At 41.7% G+C, this 23191-nt stretch overlaps 1 protein-coding gene across 4 annotated transcripts; it reads left to right on the forward strand.

Moving 5' to 3' along the window:
• The first annotated feature begins 37 nt into the window (after positions 1-37).
• ift88 (intraflagellar transport 88) lies at positions 38-23162 on the forward strand. 4 transcript variants are annotated; one of them, XM_022242503.2, is made up of 24 exons: positions 38-174; positions 1803-1903; positions 2820-2882; positions 2980-3036; positions 3615-3680; positions 3917-4053; positions 4619-4814; positions 6366-6583; positions 7507-7738; positions 8031-8101; positions 8598-8684; positions 9352-9451; positions 10101-10257; positions 10880-10996; positions 12891-12999; positions 13377-13527; positions 13967-14135; positions 15460-15525; positions 16486-16592; positions 17261-17321; positions 18356-18391; positions 19137-19196; positions 20913-21032; positions 21818-23162. In XM_022242503.2, the coding sequence occupies exons 2-24, from the start codon at positions 1817-1819 to the stop codon at positions 21940-21942; spliced, it is 2592 nt and encodes an 863-aa protein (XP_022098195.1). In that variant the 5' UTR covers positions 38-174; positions 1803-1816; the 3' UTR covers positions 21943-23162. The 4 variants fall into 4 exon arrangements, with proteins under 4 accessions (XP_022098195.1, XP_087002545.1, XP_022098196.1 ...); XM_087146419.1 differs by lacking the exon at positions 19137-19196 and adding an exon at positions 20285-20302; XM_022242504.2 differs by lacking the exon at positions 19137-19196.
• Positions 23163-23191: the final 29 nt, after the last annotated feature.

A 23191-nucleotide genomic window follows, 5' to 3' on the forward strand; every position in this document is an offset into this window, starting at 1 on the left:
CCCGCCCTCTATTGAAAAAAAAACCCAGCGCATTGCATGATGGGAAGGAAATACTTTTGCCCGAAAGTGGTCTACAGCTTCATTCGCTGACTGATGTGCTTTGTCTCGTTAACGAAACATCCAAACTTTCTTTAAAAATCGAAAAACTCTTTCTGTATTTTTAGTTGAATAAAGGTAAGTGTTTTTGTATATTTACATGTGTAGTTATTGTTATAAGACACAATGATAGATTAACCAAATCGGAGAAAGCAACTCCAACTTGCTTGCATGACTTGCGAGCGGCGTCCCGTTTCCATGGATATGATTGACATTACCTCCAGAACTGTAAGGTTTATACAAAGTTTAAAATAACAAACCTTGAAGATAGCCCCTGTACAAACTCCCATAAACACTTTTGGCTGTTTTGATTCTGCCAACTTACTCTCCCAGCACATGATGATTTGTGCTGCCAAATTTCATACATGTACATGATGTAGGCTATGTGCCTTCGCTTCTTGGTGAAGTTACATGTAGATGTCAGATTGGCAGGTTCTACTTCAAGAATTCTAATAAGACTACTCCATGTGACTTAGAGCCGACACGGTTTACATGGTGTTGTAACACTTTGGGGTTTTGGAAAGTGCTCTGCTACAGTGCCAGGGTCAGGTAGTTGTACCTGAGAAACCTCAGTTTGTGCTTTTTACCCCTAAAGTGAGACCCTCATAATGAACTTCTACCGATATCGACCATCCGGGTTCCAGTGTATTTTGTAGAATTTAACCCATATTATTGTCTTCCTGAGTCTGTCCATTTGTTTTCAACATGTTCAATTTTCGGTGAGTTTGCATATTACATTTATAAATCATTCACATAAAACAAACTCGCCCATGGAAAAGTGACACTTTCCATGCCTACTTGTAGCCATTTCTTAGGGACTGAGGACCATGCACATGTATGATCTGTACATTATTTCAACTTTGTCCTTGGTGGGAAGCCCCCACACCCAGGGACTTGAGGGAGTTGATCCTGATCATGCTTGACTAATTTTTTTACCAAACGGTATACTTTTTCAAAAGAAACTCTAGGGATGCTTCTTGTGCTACAGAGCTCAGCTGAAAATTTTCACTTGAATAAGCCTGTTGCGAGTTAAATTTGAAGAAAATCTGGTGGAGGTTTTTCTCTCAAAAACCCTCTTTCAGGGTAGGCATATAGATGTACAACAAAAAAAAATCTGTTAACTCCATGGCAAGAAAGCTTTAAATATATTTGATTGGAAGACATATCTTCTAGCAGCCGTTAAATTTTTTGGTCATCTGATACACCTTTCAAACTCGCTCCATGACAACTATTTCATGGCTCAGTGTGAGCACTCCAACAAAGTCAAGCATTTGTATTCAGGAAGTAAATGTGGAATGGAATTGAGCAAAATGCCTCAAATCAAAGAAAGCCATGGAATTTGATTGGCCTGACAGAGAAAGTAGTCAGTCTATTTTTTTTGTTCACATCTGACACATCTTCAACAACAATAAAGACGTGTTAAACTGGAAAGAGATCGTAATAATTATCCTTGAATTTAGAAAAAAATCATCGGGATAAACTGGGTAAAATTAATGAATTCTGTTCACAGGAAATGCTTGAAATCCAGACATGTCTCAGTGAGCATTAATTAATGCTGACATTTTTGAGGCCTAATATAAAGAAAATGGATCAAAAAAATTAAGACAGAAATTTATTAGAAATTACACTAACATAATATCAAATTACAGTTGAAATGCAAGTAGTTTATATCATTCCAGAGGTTTTGCTCAATCATTTGATCTTAGGAAAGCCTCCCAAGATGATGGAACAAGTCCATTTAGCTGGGGAAGAAGAGGATGAATTGTACTCTGGCTACAATGACTACAACCCACTCTTCGATACAGAGGTTGGAGTGATGGCATGTTGTGTGTATACTGTACTAACATTAACCCTCCTATGCTGAAGTCACTCGTTGGGTCACTTGGTAAACACCTCAAAGAAGCACAGCTGTGTGGTGTTGTGCACTGCACCAACAGTCCCTCACGGGAATATCAGATTGCACTTTTGTGATGCCCAACAACTGTGCTTCACTTTCATGTGCATAATTGTGCAGTAAACCAAATGCAGTGAAGAGGACTGCAGAAAAGACCCTGGGTCATTTTGTGCTGGCAACTAACTGTGTACACACTGAACCAGTGCATGTTCGTGTTCCATATAGAAAACACATGCAAGAGAGTGACTGTGGGCACTTATGCATATTTGTGCTGTAAAAGCAAAGGAGGGTCAATAGCCCAGACTTTGCCTGCTGCAGCAAAGTACAGTAGACTGTGCACAAGCTGAATGCAGTTCGTTGCACTGGGGCATCATGATCTAACTTGGGTGACACCTTGGGGGCAGGGGCAGGGGGGAGGAGGGGGAAAGTTCATTTCAAGAGTTCAAAGGGCGAAGGGGTTACAGGGACATCTTGGGGAAAGGGGTTGGATTTAGGAAAGTAGAGCTTAGTTATTGTTACTTTACATTTGGCATGAATTGCCTGAGGTTAAAGGTCACTGGGATACATAACAGTGTCTCAACAGTTTATTGGACAGAGGTGGGTTTCCAGAGATTCAAGGTTTCTGTCAAACTTGCCATGGGAGTAAATGGCTCAGTATGGAGGTGAATCTTGCTTAGAATTTGCAGAGCCATTTTTAAGTAAGGCTTTTGTAACAGTTTGGTGGCCGTCGTGATCCACGTTAGACGTGTGCTTGTATATTTGGGGGCTTCTAGAGCCGTTCTGGGCAAAACATTCGGAAGATGAAATTATGCCGTCTGTTATTTTACAGAATCTACAAGAAGATGAAGGTTTTCAAAATGCAGTCAAGACGAGCCATGGACGCCGTCCTCCAGTAAGTATGCTGTTGGATTATACCGGGTATAGTTTGGTCTATATAACATACGGTAATCTAGGATAAGAATGCATTTATGGGTTGTTTTCTTTTGTAGATGACAGCAACACGTCAGTTTGCGATACAGCGTGGGCAGATGGGCACAGCTGCTGGGGTAAGTCATCTACCCTGAAGAATAATTGCTTACACAGTCTTATTTCACTAAAAAACCAGAGAGGACAAGACTCGTTGTTCATACACTAGGCAGAGGCATGTACAACAAAGGACCGAAGTAATAACCATCAAGAAAGGAATACTTTCTTTCTCTTTTTGTTCGTCCTCAAGCTGTGCCAACATTTATAACTATCGAGTGTATACCCGCATATTTAAGTTCATTGTTAGAACCCTTTTATCTGGATGGGCATTGGTCTCAACCTTTGTACTAATTATTTGCTCACAAGGCCAAACTTTGATGATGTAGGGCCTGTCCAAATCAACTGGCTGTGGCTAGGAGTAACACGCATCTGTAGGAAATGGTTATAGCCACTAGTGGATTCCATATGCCCATGTGTTATTTTTTAAGCCATAGCCACAGCGACAACATTTTAACACAGCCATAGCCCATTGAAAATAGCAAACTGTGTAAGTCACACAGTTGCCTCAGTCAGTTTATGGACTCTGAATCTTGAATGAAACAATACCCTGGATGAAATCAGAAAACACCTTCCTCACAATTTCTCTTGTTACTGTTAGGCTCGTCTCAAGACTGGTTTAGTATCATCAATGGGTGCTCGCCCTACCACAGGCATTGCTGCTGCAGTAAGTATCATCCAGAATAGAAAACTCATAAATTACAAGAAAGCTCAAAGTCCCTGATTAACAACAAACCAGTAGCGCTATGAAATTTGACTGTCAGCAATCAGGTTTCTCTGAATTTGAAGCCCGAGGAAGAATTTACTTTTGAAGTAGCATTCTCCTCAAAAAGAAGTTTTCCTTAAAGCTACCCTTACCTTTGTTGACCATGACAATAAACCACCCGTAACTGTCCCTTTAAGGATGGCAGTGTCGCCAGACCAATGACTGCAGTTAAGGCAGCTGGCTATTCTTCCACTGGACGTGGTCAACAGTTTGACCCCATGAACCAAGCCTCCAAAGGTCCAGCCCCACCACTGGAGACAAAGAGTGAAGACACGTAAGTGGAATACACTCTAAAATAAAAATGCTCAAGAAACATTTTATAAGCGAATCAGTCCTAAGTAATTACCTATTTCATTTTAAGATGAACTTTGCCCGACCGCAAATGAATAATATTTCCCTAAATTTGGGGTCTGATGTTGGTGTCCCTGTTACATCTTAAATGTTTAAGATTTAATGCAGGGCACGTTAATGCTTTGCATCTCCAAGAGTTATGTAAAGTTCTTAGTGAGCAAACACTAGTGTGAAGTCACTTTTATTGATGCTTGAATGGTAAATGAGCAATCAGGTCGACAGGGAAACTTTGCTTTGGAGTTTTAACTTTGGATTTCCATACCTGAAGTGCCGGTAAAGTTCTCAAAAGATATTTTAGAAAATGCCTGTCAAATCTGTGGGTGCCCCCCTCCGTCGTAACTTGTTTGATTCACTGGAGATCTTAAATTTACTGCAAGTATGCAGTATTTTGTAACACTGATGTCAGCCATCTGCTCATTTTGAATTTACTCAATTTTAATTTAACATGGAAACGGGTCCAGAAAGTCTCTCTAACTTTTCCCACAAAGCCCCGAAGAAAAGATCAAGAACCTGGAGAAGAAAGTCAACGCGCTGATCGAGGAAAGCTGCATGGCCAACAGCAGGGGAGAGCTGAGCCTGGCCCTGGAGAAGGCAAAGGAGGCGGGGAGAAAAGAACGGATGTTAGGAAGACAGAGGGATGAACTATTCAACGGGGAACAGGTCAACCTGGACCAGACGTACTCAGTGAGTTGACAGTAGAGTCACACTAATAGATTTCTCTGCAGGAGCTCAGTCATTTTCTGTGATCCCACAGAGGTGCTCTAATTGAGACCAATCGTAGAGATATTTCTATAAATCGCAAATTTGAGACTTGTGGCTTCCAACTTGGAGCATTTCGTTCACACGAAACTCCAACCTGTGAGCCTCTTTTGCATAGAGGTGGATGGCTGTACTTAGACCTCAGTGAGTGCATGGGTTTACTCCTATTTTGGGGTTATTTTGGGGGAAGGGTGAATAAACAAACTCACTTGGCTATTAAACCCTCATGAAATTGTGGCCGTAATCTTGAATTCCCAGTGAAACACAAAAGGCCAACTTCTTCCTGAGAGTTAAAGGCTGCGATATTTCTGTCCAATTTTGCACTATTTTCTGTGAGGTTCAATGAGCTTGAGGTTCGGTAGGTCATTTTTAGGTGAATTCCTCAATCATTTGGCTGTGGCTGTCAGATGTGCAAGCCGGTGCTGCGTAGTATGTTCATGACGCATGACGCGATGACACATGACGCGTTTATGACGCGATGAACATGTGGGGCAGGAACAGGTTCACACAGTCACAAGAAAAAAGTCAAACAAAAATTATGTCTTCTGTCACACTGCCATGTTCTCAGTAGACCCGTGTCATACACGTAATGATGTCATGTTCTGTTTACATGTGCGCTTTCCTACGTGGGCTCAGGGATCATTACCTACTTCACTGCCATGAGAAAGCACATAAAGCGTGATGCCATTATGTTGTAGGTTTGTTTGTCCAAGCAGTGATGTCAGTTAAGTGCAAGTAACGCAACAAAAATGTTCAAAATCGACCAAAGCCCACATTAAACTTGTTTCTGGTTGTGTCAATGAACAAAAGCCCCCAAATTAGAGTTAACTGTAAAGAAGTAATTACTGATCATGCACGAAAAGTGAGGGGGATTCAGAATTAGTTTTGGAGGAGAAGAAAGCGTTTGTAGGTCAGATTTGAAACCAGTTAGCTAACCAGCGATTGAACTAAGGTCATCGCAAGAAGGACATACATGGTGACCTGTGTGATAGTACTTCACCAACGGGGCTATGAAGTATTGATATTTCTACAAACTACAGACTAGCTGGGGCCAATTTCATAGAGCTGCTTAAGCACAGAATTTGCTTTAGCGTGAAAACAGCTTGTTTACAACTCAGGTTACCAGCCAGAACTCCATGTGATGTATATTGTTCTGGAATGGTATTTGGCTGTCTTTTGGTTAGCATGACAATCACATAGATTTTGAGCTGGTAACCTTTATTTTTAAGCAAGGTTGTTTGCGCTTAAGCAAATTTTGTGCTTAAGCAGTTTTACGAAATTGGCCCCTGCTGCAGACTTTGTACCAACTTGAAGGAATGCACAATTCAGCCGGGGTGATAAGTTAGTACCACTGTGCTAACCAATCTCAATTGCTGCCTGTCTCAGCTCAACTATACCATTTCCATTTTTGGCCTCTGTGGGATTCGAGCCCGCCCAATACAATCCATTACCAAAGTCAGTCTTTTCTCTCTACAGGTGCTGTTTAACGTAGCCAATCAGTACGAAGCTAACGAGATGTTCCAGGAAGCCCTCAACACCTACCAGGTCATTGTCAAGAACAAGATGTTCTCCCATGCGGGCCGGCTGCGCGTCAACATAGGCAACATCTACTTTAAGCAGAGGAACTTCCCCAAGGCCATCAAATACTACCGAATGGCTCTGGACCAGGTCCCAAATACACACAAGGAGATGAGGTAAGCTGTCTGGGATCCTTACAAGAATTCATGCTTAATGGACTGTAGAGGAACCAGTGTTGTTGTGGAGTCCATCACAAGTCCCTTTAAGTCCAGCCCAAGTCATTCAGTTGTTACAAGAGCATTCCTTTATCATTGTTCACCCTGTTGCTTATGACTGGTCTTGTGAAAGGACTTTTGAAGGGACTTGTGAAAGGACTCGACTGCAACATTGGGAAGAACTGTAGAATCAGGCGTACGCAGTGTTTGTTGGTGCACAGTCAGACAGTGCGCATAAGCCCCTGCAGTACCTGCATATGGGAGGAATGTTCCTTAGCATGGGTACTCTACCAAATGGTGTCCTGGTTACCCTCACTAACATTTATGTTATTACTTGGAATGTACTTAACCAAGGATGGAATTCATCTGAGTTGTTTGTGAGAAATTTCTGTGACAACATGATTGGTAAATTTGACACGGAGGCAAAGTTTAAAATGTTTTTTTTTCTTTTTAATGTTTTGCAATAGCTAGTCCATACTTTAATTAATGCAGATGCCATCGCAGAGCAGATGTGATGTCATCAAACATATTTTGCAGAATCTGTTTAAGAATCGAAATTTGGGTTTTTGTCTTTGTAACAGTTCCTGACCATGTTTTCTCACTAGTGTGTGCATCTGCTTTTGTACTTCGTACGCAGAAAACCTTGAATTTTCACAGGAGGCCATGGCTCCTTATCACTTGTATTTGTAACGGTGTTCCTGCCATCTTGAAATGTTCCCACAGACATCACAGCTTTCAAAATTTAAAAACAAAGTCACACTTTAGGAAAAGAGGACATGTTTATCTGAAGTTTCTGTTGTAATGCCAATAGACAATGAATAGGCTCCACCGATTCCGCAGTCATGTTACTTTTATGTAACAAAAGCACTTTGTGTCATCCGCAGGATTAAAATCATGAAGAACATTGGCATTGTGTTTGTGAAGATGGGTCAGTATAGCGACGCCATCACATCCTTTGAACACATCATGTCTGAGAAGCCAGACTATGAGACAGCCTTCAATCTACTGCTGTGCTACTACGCTACGGGAGACCGTGATAAGATGAAGAAGACATTCCAACAGCTTCTGGCCGTAGATCTGAATCTAGACGACGAGGATAAATATCTACCACATCCTGTAAGTACACAGACAGGCTGAAAGCGTGACGAACAAACAACTCAGAGCTACATTAACTTCAAATATTTAACACCTGTGATCATTGCTAGAGTCTTCAGTCATGAATATTCATTGTTCTGGTTCAACTCATTAAAGAGAATGGCTTAGAGGAGGGTCTTAAAATAAACGAACGTTCACTGCTGTCTTCTGCATTTGCTTCCAAGTTTTCAATTATGAATATTCATAGCTGAGGTTCAGGTTGTGAATTCATGGCAATTCCTCATTTTTGATTAAAACCTCTTCCTTTTCTCAGGACGACAAACACGCCAATCTGGTCCTTGAGGTCATCAAGAACGATGCGCTGAGAGAGGGAGAGAAAGAAACGTGAGTTCATTTTTGTCTTCAACATGTTCTTTGAATTGTTCCAAGCAAGTTTAAATTCTGTGCAGCACTGATGTACTTGATGTTGCGTCAAGGTGATGGGAACTTTGGTGACAAAGAGACAGGCAAGGGCAAAAGTACGATGTGCCTGGCAGCCATACAAAGTTGCTACAGATTTGCAACACTGCTGGTGTGTACTCTACACAAGACATGTATGGATGGGCACATGCGTATTGGACCAAGTTTGATCAGTGAGCATTCGTTGACTGCTGGTTGATTTTCCTTGATAACCTCTATATCCCAGACATCAGGCAAGAATAACGAGTGGTTACCAAGGGGTTGCTGATTGAATATGGGCTAGCATTACGCCAAGTTGCTTGGTAAAAAATAGTCCTCTAACTTATGCATGGAACCCAGTTGCAGCTGGGCTGTTAAACAGGAATTTGTTTGAACCCTTCTGTGAATGTGTATTATGTTTTCAATTTCCTCATGTTTGTAGCAAGGAAGGCATGGAACGTTGTGTAATGGCTGGAGCTAAGCTGATTGCCCCAGCCATTGAGCAGAGCTTCTCAGCTGGATACGATTGGTAAGAATCTAATGACAAGAAGACCAATTAGAGGATATTTCTTGAGGTCAGGTGCATGTCAGTAGTTTTACAATCTCTGTGTGACACACAGCAGTTAGTGCTCGTGCAGGTCTTATGTCAAATGCCATGTTGGCTAATAGAATCCCGCACAAGAAGTTTAATGATACATGTACATGAGCACTTTGCCATCCTAAGACTGGTGTTCCTAGGAATAGTTCATTCTGCTGCCAGGGTAGTAACTGGTAATCCGTCAAGGCTACAATGGACCGTCCGTTTGCCACATCAAAGTCATAGTTTCTTGTAACTATGGTTGGCCATCGCCAGAGGAAAAAGACAATAATTTACAAAGTGCTGACAAACTTCATACAGCTGTTAAAGCCGTACGTGACAAATGCTGCTTTAAAATACCAAATGAAAATATTTCTCCCTCCACAATACTTACGGAGCTAAAGTGTATTTTGAGGCCAAGTCGAGGGGGAGCTTCCTGCAAATTTCTGCCATGCGTACAGATTGCTGAATAATAGTTGACGTTTGTAGCCACAAGTAAGGTCTGTTCGCCCCCCCTTGAGGGGTCATTCCTGCTCCCCGGTTGTTATTGAAGTGTTCACTGTTGAGGTATTGGCACAGTGTGTCTTCTTGGTTGTCATGTTCTTCCTGCCTCCTTCAGGTGTGTGGATTGCGTCAAGCAGTCGGCCTACACGGATCTGGCCAATGACTTGGAGATTGAGAAAGCCATCATGTATCTCAAGCAGAAGGAATTCTCACAGGTAAAATCTGCGTTTGAAATCATGAGTTGGAAACACCGTCTTAAATTACTGGAAAGAACAAGGGGTCAATGTATTTGTATATTGGTGATGACTTATTAAATAAAACTAAGGAAATCTGATCACACTTTGCACTCTAGTTGGTCTGCCAAGAATATTATTGTCATTGCTTAACATTTCAAAACTGAAAAAGCAATTCCAAATGGTAAATTGAAATTGGTTTCATCTGTTTCCAGTTTGTTTTCTTGAGTATCTCATCAATAGGTCTCTCTCAAATGTCGTCAGTTTCTACAGATAACCACATGCACCAGCATATTAGACTCTCCCGTGACGCATATCGGCTGCAGTGTATTATGAAGATATTTGGGTCAGCACGAATAGAGTATTTGAACACTGCGTGCAGATGCACCTGTTGGCGTTGTATGCACAGTTGTAATTTTCCTTCCAAGATGGCGTGCTATGTGAGAGATCAATAGACCCGTTCACTGATTACATTATGCTTTGTTCACATATACACGTTCCTATGGGCGTGCTGAAAGCCTAATGACGTAGTTCATGGCACAAACTTGTCAATTCAATAAAAAAGTGTATTTTTTGGGGGGGGGAGAAGTACAGACAGTGCAACTTTGATTTGGTGTATGTTTTTTCTAAGGCTGTGGAGGTTCTCAAGACATTTGAGAAGAAAGATTCCAAGTGTGCTTCAGTGGCTGCCACCAACCTCTCCTTCATTTACTTCTTGCAATCCGAGTACCAGCTAGCAGAGAAATATGCCGAAGTTGCCATGACGGCAGATAGATACAATCCAGCAGGTAGGAAGGACCAAGAAACAAACTGCCCAAACCGCCCTGTCTGATGGCCACACAGTTTGAAATATAAGTGGTGATAGCTGGTCATTTTAGTGAGGACTTTCAAATGCTTACAACTTAAGCATGTTTTAAGGTAGTTATGTACAATTGAACTAAACAAACATTTAATAACTCTTGAGACTTTTTGGCCTACAACTTTCTGAAACTCTCTAAAGTCCGTTTTCTGCAGGAAACTAAAGGCATATTTTTCTACTTCGATTTTTGCTGGGCATGGAGTCCCACTTGAAGTGATAGTGGTCGAGTATACACGGCCTTTCCTTAGTCATGTCAAATTGACTAAAACCTCACCAGTAGGCTGTGTAAAGTGTATGGGAAGACATCCGATGGGTCTATGGATGAGGAAATGTAGAGCTGTTAACTATTACCACAACTTTCCTGATAAGGAAAACTTCAGATTGTGTCAGACTTTAAGACATGACTATTTAATTGTGCCAGCAACCCCGGCTAAGCCAAAGTCCTCTCTTCTTTTGATAAAATAACTTGAGGCTGAGGAAAGCGCTGGAGAGTTCATTGCACTGCAGTATTATTAGTCTAAAATGGCCTGTGTGATTGAATGTGTTTACAGCTCTGGTCAACAAGGGTAACTGTCTGTTTGTGCAAGGGGAGTTAGAGAAATGTCGTGAGTACTATCAGGAAGCACTGAGGACCGAGGCATCATGCACTGAAGCACTCTACAACCTTGGTAGGTTATCAACAAATGTGTAAGTCCTTAACCCCTTCGCGCCGGGAAGCGGCTATAGCTGCTGTAAAAATTGAGATCCTCAGCCCACTTTTCAGCTGTTATTCTTGGCCCATGCTCGAGTGAACACGGTGAAAGAAGGCAGACCCTGGCTCTTGTATATATGGTGATTGGCCTTTGTCTGTTGCCAAGAAATGAAAAGACCAAATTTGCATCATAATCACCGGCTTCACAGTAGTCCCCACTTTGAAAAGAGGCAACAGGAATGTGGAAGCTTGAGTAGAGCCGCGTGCCACCAAACAGTCAGCCTTTTCACTGTGTAATTCAAAGTGAGCAGAGCGCGCAGGGCCACAAACCGAGAATTTTCGGTTTGGCAGATGGCCTTCGGGACAAATTGAGGCTGGAATTCTCTGAGTCGGCTTTCAGAAAAAAAATCCCGTCGTCAAGGGGTTAAAGTGTGGCTGCAGTCAATTTTTAATAGCTACACAATTTATCTACAACTTTGTACTCTTTTGCTATGTATGAAAAATCTTTTCCAATATTATTTGGGTAAATGCATTGAACAGTGCACTTTTTTAAGCACTTAAATTATATGTGCTTTCTAGGACAACTGAGGGCGCTGTTGCTTTGATGTCATCCAGGGAAGACTTGGTTCAGTGTGTAGATTCTTCTGTTCAAATCTTACTGAAAACATTATTGCTTATTGCTATGCAAGCGACCAGCTATGAATCGGCAAAGAAGAGAAAATTAAGTCCAGCAAAATCTACAAAAATGCAGAACTTTTTTGTTTATGAATCAGTGTAACTCTGAGGCCTTCTGCCTAGGATGACATCACAGTGTTGTTCATGAATATGGAAACATGACCAAAAAAAGGCAGTCAAATATCCTTTGAAATAGTCAACTTTAGTTTCAAGTTTCGTTTCACTGAGACACGGAGGTGCATTTTAAAGGTTTGTATTGAAACAAATTGATTGTAGCTATTTATACCCTCCAATTTGCAAAACAATACGGTCGTTTCACAGTAGTGGGCCTCCAAGAGTTTGCAAGGCGTCGGCCAATCGCAATGCGCGAAATTTGTCGAACCAATGCATGTTTCGAAAGGGTCGACAAATTTGGCGCGTTGTGATTTGCCAATGCTTTACAAACTCTTGGAGGCGCACTATTGTGAAACGACCGCATTCAAGGGAAGAACAAGTGGCATAATGCCAAGCAACACTGACTGGCAGCAAAGGTCTTTGATAGGAAACTGTACAGCCTATTAGTGAGGTTTAGTATGTTACAAGAGAAAAAAATGATAACAGGAAAATTCATTGTGCATGTCTGTACGTAAATGTCCTTCGTTGTTCGCGTTGATGTTCACGTAGAACTTGCTGATAAGCCTGTTGCTGGTTGGATTTGTTGCTTCTTGTGATTGATGAGTATTATACACATCTTGACACTCCCTCTGTTATCATCCATGAAGGGCCTGTCCTATAAATAGGATATTGAGCCACATATTGAGGATGACATTACAAAAAGAAAAGTGAAATTTGTGCCTGTGGAAATCAGCTCATTGAAAATATCAATCTTAATTCATTCAGCTCAACACTATGTGAGGCCCACTCTAAAATCCGACACTTGTAAGAAAAAAAACTGCTGCTTAATCTGAAAAGTTACAAGATTATTGGACAGAAGACACCGGGCAGAAAGGGTCGAATAAAGGAGCAACTTTTGAAAGCTTTTTGACATTCTGAAAGAATTCTATACATTCTTGTGCCTAAGATGAATATTTATTTACTGATCCTGAGAAGCCTGGTTTGCTATTGGACATGATGTGATGAAGGCCTCCCCAATATTTTACTAACAGACTGGTTGGATTGACTACAATGATACATCTGTAGCTTTCTCTAACTTTCAGGCCTTGTGAACAAGAAGTTGGGCCACCTTGAGGCATCCTTGGATTGCTTCTTGAAGCTTCATGCCATCCTGAGGAACAATGCTGAAGTTTTGTTCCAGATAGCCAGCCTGTATCCTTTATATCTCCCTGTAGTTTTTCTCTTTTCTCTGTCGGTTGGCACACGCTGCTGTGTTATAGAGACAAGCTCAGGGGCCAATTGCATAGAGCTGCTTAAGTGCAAAATTTGCTGAAGCGCAAAAAAACCTCGCTTGCAAAACAAAGGTTACCAGCTCAACCAGGAATAGCATGGAAAGAAATATAGGCCTTTTGGTTTGGAGAGGTTGTACACGTCATTAACATATTGCGGGTTACTGACTATTACAAAACAGGTGCCTAGTTTATTCGAGTCTAATAAAAGCACGTCTCCGCAAAGAGTCCATGTCTACAGTATCCACCCTTTGAAGCCCAACACAGACTGAGTATCATCCTTAACCACACCCCTGTCAGCTATGACATGTTAGAGGATACGCCTCAGGCCACAGAGTGGTTCACCCAGCTGATCAGCATCGTACCCACAGACCCAGCGATCCTCTCCAGGCTTGGCGAGCTCTTTGACAATGAGGGCGACAAGTCCCAGGCATATCAGTACCACTATGAGGTCAGGGAACCAAACGACGTTGAGATGTTGAAAGTGACTTCTTGATACAGCCACATTGGGCTTGCATGCAGGAAAAAGTGAACAATGTCACGAACAGACCTATCCAACTTATCTGGTTTCTGATCTCGTTGTTTGGAAATGAAGGGTTTTTATGTCTGGAACATTGTTTCTCCTGTCTGTTCAAACACGAGAGAGAGCACCTCACAAAATGGTAGTGACCGCGTCAGTCTCGTTTGGCAACGGAATGCTAGATTGGTTTATTTTGTGGAAATGGACCGAGAGGAATGTGCCATGAGAGTACACAAAACTTATTTCAGGTACTCGAGGTACGGTCACCAACACATGACGTCACTTTCACGTTTTGTCATTTGTTTGTCACCTCATTGCTCATCAGCTCCACTTTTGCCAATTTTTGCCCTATTTCTTTTCCATTTTTCAGTCTTTCCGGTACTTCCCCTCCAACATTGAGATCATCGAGTGGCTGGGTGCATACTTCATTGACTCCCAGTTTGTGGAAAAGGCCATTCACTACTTTGAGAGAGCTGCCGTGATTCAGCCCAACCAGGTCAAGTGGCAGCTAATGATCGCCAGCTGTCACCGACGAAGTGGTAAATACTCACACCAACAAATGTGGGTCAGTCCACGATGTTAGGTGTACACAGAGTTTGACATTTGGATGCATTTGTAGATGGGGCATCTACGGTCCCTTACAGTATAACTGAATTGCTGTTTTAATAGTGGTTGGATTTCTTCCTGCTTTTATGGAGCATTTTTGAAGTTGTTCAGCATATTTCTGAGAGAAACTGGTTTCACACTTAACCACTTGCTGCCGGTGGACCCGATTTCATGTTTTCTTTATACCTAATGCCAGGGTGCCCGAAATCGGACAAAAGAGCAGGGCCTTGTAACAAAAGACTGTACTCAGAACAAAAGACTGAGCTGCTGGGAATTGACAACATTTTTTCAGTTGTCAATAGCAAAGGAAATCCGTCACTGTTTTCAAAGATTATACCACTGTTTGTGGCATTTAGCACAAGCGGATTACCACCGGGGACAAAAGTATTCCAGCACTCCAGCGATGAGCGATACAGTTCTGCTGTACGCTAATCTAACCCCTATTGAAAAGATGTTAGCAGCGCACTGTGCTGGTTTCGGGAACAAAAGAAAATTATGCAACACCACACAATCTGGGCCCTTTTTACAAGGCAGGAGGCCTGGCTAAAACACTCGGGCATCAATAGATGTTGTCTGTCAGATTGGAGTAGCCACCAGACAGTCATTTGTGTGGGTGTAAACGTCTAGTAAATGAAGTTATGAATTTTTAAAGAATTTTTAAAACAGAAAAAATGAAAAATCACCCGGCCCCGAAGAATCAACAATTTTCATCAGTTTTGGTGTGGAATTTAAATTCTTGGTAGCAGTTTTGCCTTAAATAAACAGCCGCGAGAACGCAGCACACCATTGCCAACGAGTTCCAGTGAAATTTAACATCCCAAGTTATCATTTAATCGGCCTCATATGTCATACTTTCCAAAATTAGGCATCCATTGACAGATATCATTGAGTACCTCCAAAACTTTACATTGAATTTCTGAGGTTCAATGCAATTTGACAGCTGATTAGTGTTTTTGTTATGAACCAGTAATAGTCACGATGTAGAATGAATTTAAACGTGGCTTGATTTATTTCAGCCAAGATGTACAAAATTATGACTTAATTACCGTCTTTTTTTCCTCACAGCATTAATTCACTGAGGTAATTCTCACTTTGCCTCACTCTCTCGTACCACGTGATTCCTTACAGCATTGTCATACAGTGGAGAGATCTGGATGTTGCTTTTCAAGGGTCATGCGAAAATATTAAACAATGTATTAGTGGCTTATATATTTAAAAATCAAGAACTCAAACTCATTTTGAAATGTAACTTCCCAGGCAACTACCAGCAAGCCTTGGAGACCTACAAACGTATCCACAAGAAATTCCCTGACAACATCGAATGTAAGTGCTTATGCTGATTGGATCATTTTCCGAATCGAAGATTTGGCCAGGGATTAGACTGCCTCTGCATTTGCATACAGAGTATTTTTTTCAATATTGAGCCTGGCTTTTGTTCCCATATAAGGATTCTGGACTAATAGAATGACAAGGTATCTAGAAAGGATATGTATGCTTGCAGTGTTCCAACATGACTCTCTTAACCCCTTCGCTACGGAGGACTGCTACTACCGCACCGTTGTGTGAGGATTAGTGCATACCACACATACAGTCATACAGTCTATTCACCATGCAGCTGCTGGTTCAATGGGGCCTGCTGCTGGACAAAGCCCTCCATTCAGGGCATATCACAGCCCAGCAGTCGCGGTCAAAATAATCCTGCCGTGAAGGGGTTACAGTGTTGTCTGAGCTTTTGAAAACTTATCAAGAAGAGCGAAAGTGTTTGTCTTTAGTCAAATCCTCACATGCTCACAAGTTATCTCAAGTCATCCAGTCTTGAGTCACAGGTATTCCAGATAAGCCACTTGCGAGTTAAATTTGAATAAAATCTGGTACACTGTGTTATCTGATTGCATAAAAACATAACAATTTGAACTCCCCAGACTAAAGACACTGTCGCTATACCTCGTGATTCGGGGCAAGCTTTTGCATAGCGACCATCATCTCTGGAATGGACTGGTTCCTTTGTGCCCTTCTTATCCATTGAGAACAGTGTAATGTTGCAAGGCATCTCCTATGTAACTAAGCAAAAGCTTGCCCTGAATCACGAGGTATAGCAACAGTGATTTTGCTAAGGAGAATTCAAATTGTTATGTTCATGTGAATTTAAATAACTCAGTGTACCAGATTTTATTCAAATTTAACTTGCAAATGGCTTATTTGACAAGGGTGTTCCTTTGTCGTTGTTCCTCCAAGTTCCAAATTCAGTGGATAGGAACGACTGTTTTCCTTATTGCCATTCAGGCTTGAAGTTTCTGGTTCGCTTGTGCTCTGATCTGGGTCTGAAGGAAGCCCAGGAGTATGCCACCAAGCTGAAGAAGGCAGAAAAAGCAAAGGAGTTACGAGAACAGGTCAGATTGTTTGGCTCATCAAGCAGCCATCTGTACTGTGTGTGCCTCAAAGATTTGGACTTTGTACATGCAATTAATGGGAGATTTCTGAGACCCCTGGTGGTCGCAGACATGGCAGTCCCATTTGGCAGGTCCAACATTGCCTGATGAAGGCTAGCAGCACCAGCAGCCGAAACGTCGCTACCAGCAACATGACACTGCGAGTCAGGTCCAACATTGTTTGCGTCATTTGGAATGTGCACACATTTGCTCAAATTTGATACAAACAGCAGTGGACCAGCCACCAGTGGGACCGGTATGTTTGCGGCCAGTCACAAAAGTCTCCAATTGTCCTTGTGTCCTGCACTGACACCTGGTTCCAATTACATGAAGTTACTGAGCAAACATTGTTTTGTTTGTTTTTCAGGGTTTTTTGTTTTGTTTTGTTTTTTGGTAAAAAAATGAGCGGATAACCAGTCGCAAGTAGCATACTTTTAATTGCACTTTTGCTGGTGGGCTGCTAAGTGTATATTTTCCATGCTTAGCAAATTCCAGTGCTTGGCATCTCTATAAAATTGTATCCAGGCCAGTGCTATCATGAAGTTATTTTTTTTAGGAGTCGATCAGTACTGATTGCTGTAATTGGTTTTAATCAAGCTTGTTATGTATATTTCTGGGTTCATTGACAGCGTGCAAGCAGCGGCACCCGTCGTACTGGCAGTGGTCGTAGCACTCGCGGTGGTAGCGCTGGTGAGTTCGGCTAGAAGGAAATCGCTGTTGTTACCAATAAAAAGAGGAGCTTAGTGGTGTGTTGACAAGGGTGGCTGCAGCATGCTCATGCCCAAATCATTTTGTGGTTGGAGAAGATAGTTCCCCCCTATTTTTCGTTGTTTCCCTGACCATTCCCCCGGTGTCTTCCCACCATTCTCTGACCTTTGTGATCCTTGGAATAGTGTGTGATGCAGTACATCGAAATGAAGCACTGGCCAAACAAGTCAAAATTGTGATCCGCTCTGTGAAAATGAGTCATGAGCCGCCGGAGCTACTTTTTTTGAGTTTTCATTTGTATTGGAAAGAGCAAACTGAGATTTTTGTTTTGATGTATCACTCAGTTTGGTATCCTGATGAAAGTGGATACTCCATGGTGGCAAATGCTGTGGGTTCCTATTGATTTACACTCTGCAAAGTTATTTTAAAGTACCTTTTACTCCAAAGTGGCTCTGGTGACTTGTGACTCATTTTCACAGAGTGGGTCACAATTAAGCTCTTAACAGGATTGTTGAAAGTGACACCACTCTTTTAGTTTAAAGTTCATCTTGTTCCATAAAGCTGGATCATTCCTGAGCCAAATTACAAAATGCTGACATGATTTTTACAGCACCAGCACATTGTTGTAAATGTAGTGTCCTTTTTTTAAGTGATATGCCATTCTTGAACTGCTGGAGTTGGGAAAAGATGTCAAATAGGTGAAAGTGAAATTTTTAATCCCTGCAAGGATAATGAACACTTAAATCAGGAAAAATCCATCGTCCTTTTGCTGTTTCCCTTCAGAAGCTCATCCCAAGTCTGCCTGACTTTAACATTCCGGCACAGCATCACATAATTAGTACCTGCTCATTTTGTTGGTTTTAATTTGAAATACTGTCCTGGTCACAAGTCACAAACCATCAACTGCAAATGATGAGGTCTGCCGCCTCACTTGTAAAAGTGTCTTTTTCCCTGATAAGTGCAAGAGTTGGTGTTGTCAGCACCTAGTTGTGGGAATGTTTGCTGTTTGCTTGCAGGGGGCAGCGCTCATAGCGTCCGCGGTGGCAGTGCAGGTATGTAGGCCGTAGGTCTGGTTTACTGTGCCAAAAACATTTCCTCGTCCTTCTCACTGGCAGCTTCTATGCTGTGTTACTACTGATTAAACTAACATTCAGCACGTATTTTGAAGTTGAATGCACTGAACTTGAACCTTTCGGCAACATGGAGGATAAAGTGAGCTTATTACAGTCATAAACTAGAAGATTCCTGCAAAGAATGCGATAGGAGTTTACAGTTGTTCATGCACGTAGGCTTCCGGTCAGGACTAACCTGTTCTTTGAAGACCAAATCAGAGCATAGTGTGTCCGAAAGGAAACTTAAAAGTTTGAACAAAACTGCCGAGTAGATGAACCGATGACCATGGTTAACACTATCACTTGTCATCTGCTGTGGCCCCCGTCAATGGTGGCAAGCATTGTTCTAACTATTATACAGAGCCACTGAACCATGATAACCTTTCCATACAGGGCCCAAACTTTGCTGGATTCATCTTTAATTTATTAATATAACTTGACGGAAAAATGCATTCTGAATTTTTGAATCGGTGCTGTTATCTATAACTTACACCACTGTATACTCTCCTTTTAACACCTGTGATCTGCTCTGCATGGTTTCCACTGACTGCTGTTTTTCCATTCATTTATCTGTCACCCTTCATTCCACTGGCTGTCTTGCTGTACCATCTTACCCCACTCCTGTCATGCTGTATATGCTGTGCCGTTTGCTGTGCTCACACCCCCTGTCACCCATGGCAATAAGGCTCAGACAGGCTGGATAGTCCCAGCTTGGGTGCTGACACCCTGGATGTAGACGGCAGGGGTGAGTGTGATCAAAGTAACAGTCAAGTGTTTAAAAAACAGCTCGGATAGAGGTTTGGGAGAATTCTGGTGAGACATCACTCTAACACTAACCAGCAGATTAAGCAGTGATGTAGAAGTGATGTCATCTAAAATTAATTTTTGAGTGCAACACCCAAGCAGATATTTTGTGAATCAAGAAGTTGGGAAGTTTCCTGAAAAGACATTACAGTAACATTATAGAACATGCTGTAACAACCTGTCCCTAACCTTTGTCCCTCGTAAATATTTTTCTTTCTAATTCTGGGGTTTTTCCCTCACCAACATGTTACACGTATGTTGTAGTCATTACTTTTGGCTACTCAGGAATCCACCTGCTAAGACAAACTGAGCATAATGGTCAAGAGAGTGTTTACATGTATAACATGTGGCTACTTGACTGGGCATTCTTTTAATTTTGGGGATTACCCTTCTGTTACAACTTAAACAGAAATCATGGCCGTAACTTATACGCCACTTGTAAGCACATTCTGTTTCACAATGCTAACATCTACACTGGACAGCAAAAGATTTTGTCACTTCTGTCAAAGGCCACACATAAAATTTCACTCCATAGAAATAAACAGTTTTTGTACACAGGTATGCTGCAATACCCCTCACTAATCACATGCCCAAGAGCGAGTGATTATCTTTATAACAAAGAGGAAATTGACCTGCACAGTAACTTGGTTACTGAATCAAAAGTCACACACAAAAGCACTCTCCCCCAGCACACCTGTGTACAAAAATTGTTTATTTCTATGGAGGGAATTCTTATGTGTGACCTTTGACAGAAGTGGCAAGTTTCTTTTACTGTCCAGTGTAGAAAAATAAGAAAATGAACGTGAAAAGATGGAATCTGAGAACATTATTACATAACCCCAAAAAGTGCAGTGTAAACTGCCAGAATTTGATGGATCTCTCCAGATCCATACAATCCCTCCCGAGTTTCCAGTGTGTGGCTTGCTGTGTTTCCAACCTCCGTAGGACTATCAGGCATGGCCTCATACACAGCGCATGTTTTCCCAGTTGATGATTTTTTTCCCATTTCCATGCACGTTCACACTGCAGCTTTGAGCAGTTTCCCAGGTAATTATCACCACGCCTCTGTCCTTTCAATATTGACACACTAATACTCTGTATTTTTTAAAAGTTTGCAACGAGTCTGTACCCTTTGCCAAAGTTGACTCTAAACTCTGGAGTTGTCTGTATTCACTCTTGACTTCACTGCAAACGCCTTTGCAGAATTTGTTGAAAATCCATTTGGACCACATATTCCAGGGCCGTGTCTGCAATTCATGCGTACACCTTTGACACTTTTACATCATTGGCTTAGTTGTAAAAACAAACTCCTATCTGGTTGTAAGACCTATGCATATTTTGGTCCAAATCCATTGCAACGGTATTGCTTCTGTTGTTGGTAGCATAATTAAAAGGTCGTCAGAGCTTCATAAGGCTTTGCCATTTTCAACATGTTGCTATGTATGACAATCGAACCAGTGTCATCCATTCCCAAATTGGGTCAGGAGTCATTCAAGCAATCTGCAGATAAAGGCACTGTTGTGTCCTTCATCCCTTGTTACCAGACTTGTGCTTTGACCCGTGAATTCCAAGTTAAATGTAGTAAACTCTTGATAAACGTGATTACAAGTCCGAGGAAAAAAGGTCTTGATTGAATTGTCATGAATTTGTCGGTCAGATTCAGGCCATGGGAGTCGTCAGAGCAGTGCTCGGTCTGGCAGTGCACGACGCAGTGGTAAGACACGCCCGTCCCTCCCTGAAGCTAACGGACCATATGAGGTGGAGTCACAGAATGTTGGTAAGTACATCTGTTACTGAAGCTTTCCTTGCACTTGTTAAATAAGCTGCTAGGCTCTTGCTTCGTTGCAGAGCAGTCAGTGCTGAGTATTGTGGATCTCCCAACCACAGAACCCTCTGCTCAGGATCAGCATTCTATGCCAACAGCACTTATGCGGAAAATTTGCAGTAAACCATAACTTTGCAAGCCCAGAAGCTACACAAACAGGTGCATGAGCCAAAACTCGCTGCCAACCTCGGAAATCTGCTGTTCGCGGTGAACTTTGTTTGGGCTGTAGTTAGTCGAGATTTCTCCCAGATGCCAACATTCAACCCCCCCCACCACCCAACCAAAGGCCACTTCACCATTTTCCAAAGTCCACCTTCAGGACATTTTTGCTATTTTGAGGGATGTCGGTTACATAGCTAGAGAACCGGATGCTTTAGAGGTATTACGTCATGATAATACCTCTTCCCTGTACTGCCCAGCTTTAGTCTTATCTTTTTGGCAATTAATTTCACACCTGCGGACTAATCCATGTTTGCCGTAAGTGGGAGTCTTCCTACACTTGCCTGTTATTACAGGTCAATATTAACTACAGTCCAGTCACCAGACATGATATTCAGTTTGAAGTTTTGCAAACCAGGCAAAGTAGGTAGCCATGCTCTGGAACTTGAAGCTTGATTATGGCAAAAAGGACCATGGCACTGTCTAGTATCCAGTACCAAAAGCATTCGTTTCAAAGCTGAATGCACCCCAAGTTGTTGTCATGCAGTTGACTTGACTTTGGAATCTTCTCACTCCAGATGCATCATATGTTGACCCCCTTGGCCCAAGCACGGAGCGGCCCAAGACGGCTGCCCGCAGACGAGATCAGACAGAAGATGAGTTTGGCGATGAGGAGCTTGGAGATGACTTGCTGCCTGAGTAATCAGATGGGTCTGAGCATTCGAGCGATCACACTTGCACTTGATACTCAATATTTTGGATGATTATTTGATTAAATAGTCATCAGATACAAAAATTAAACTCTTTGTTAGCTCAGGAAATGAAGACCGAGATGGAATAAGCTTTGCAGGCGACTCATGGGTAGCTACACATTTTTTGCACTGAAAATATTTTCAAGACTTGTTTCAAGTCGGGTCACATTTTCAGTCTATTTGTTCAAAGTATATGTAAAGCTTCTTTAAGTTAGATTGTGTCCACACATCTTTCCCAAAATTTAGGAAATTACTCAGTGGTCAGAATACCTCATCATTCTCCTGATGAGATATGTTTTGAAAACAATTGTACTGAATTATTTGTGTTCACCTTTGACCTTCAAAATCTAAACAGATTTGCATTTGTCACGGTTTGGCATTTGGAAAAAGTCACATAGCACATAGCAAGTTATGGACAGTACAGCGAGAGTAAGATCTCTCGTGACCTTGATGTAAAAAAAATCTTTCAAAACAGGGACTGATTTATGTCCTAGAAAATTGTTTTTAGGGGGAGATGATATTTGTTTTCACTGGCGACACACCCCTTTTCTAATATAACAAAAAAAACAAAAAAACACTGTGTCATTTCCCAACCTGTGTGCTCCATTTTCCTTCAACATTATGCCAAACTTCTTTGTATGTTAAGATGCCCTGTAATTTCCACAATGCCAGCTCTGATTAGGAGATGGTTGGCATTACTGCATACTTTTCTGCCTTTATCTTCAAAGTAATATTCTCAGTGTGCAACACTGCACAGAGAGGGAAATTCTGTAACTGCAAATGTAGCATGTGTAAACCAGGGTTCTGAATAAACAGAAGGTGAGACATGCTGATCACATGTGGATGCCAAGAGTTTTTCACTTTGTCTACTTTTAGCCATTGTGGTCAAAGAGTAAATGAAGTTCGATGTCAGAGAATCAAGTACATGTAGCTCCCATTTTTGTAGGTGTGCGTATAGGTAACTCTTAGAAGTTCAACAATGCATTGTTACAACTTGGGCGGTGTTGTACATTTTAAATTGAAAAAAATTAACTGAATATTTGTGCAAAATGGAGGGCATTGTTCTATTTCAAGAAACAAAAGGCATATTGAGTTGTCAAATATGTTATTGTAAACATTGTAAATGATTTCAGGGTGTAAATAATAAAGTCGTGTGTGTGTGTGAAGCTAACTTTTTGAGTGTTTGAGATACATGTAGTT

The sequence above is a fragment of the Acanthaster planci genome, linkage group LG15 (genome assembly GCF_054643075.1).
Source record: "Acanthaster planci isolate LZ-2023a linkage group LG15, COTS_SCS, whole genome shotgun sequence".
Taxonomy (NCBI): Eukaryota; Metazoa; Echinodermata; class Asteroidea; order Valvatida; family Acanthasteridae; genus Acanthaster; species Acanthaster planci.

Coding starts and splice junctions, on each gene's coding strand:
- ift88 (XM_022242503.2), top strand. CDS start 1,817: ATGATGGAACAAGTCCATTTAGCTGGGGAAGAAGAGGATGAATTGTAC. Junction 10,258..10,879: donor AGATAGATACAATCCAGCAG/GTAGGAAGGACC, acceptor ATGTGTTTACAG/CTCTGGTCAACAAGGGTAAC. Junction 18,392..19,136: donor CGTCCGCGGTGGCAGTGCAG/GTATGTAGGCCG, acceptor CATGGCAATAAG/GCTCAGACAGGCTGGATAGT.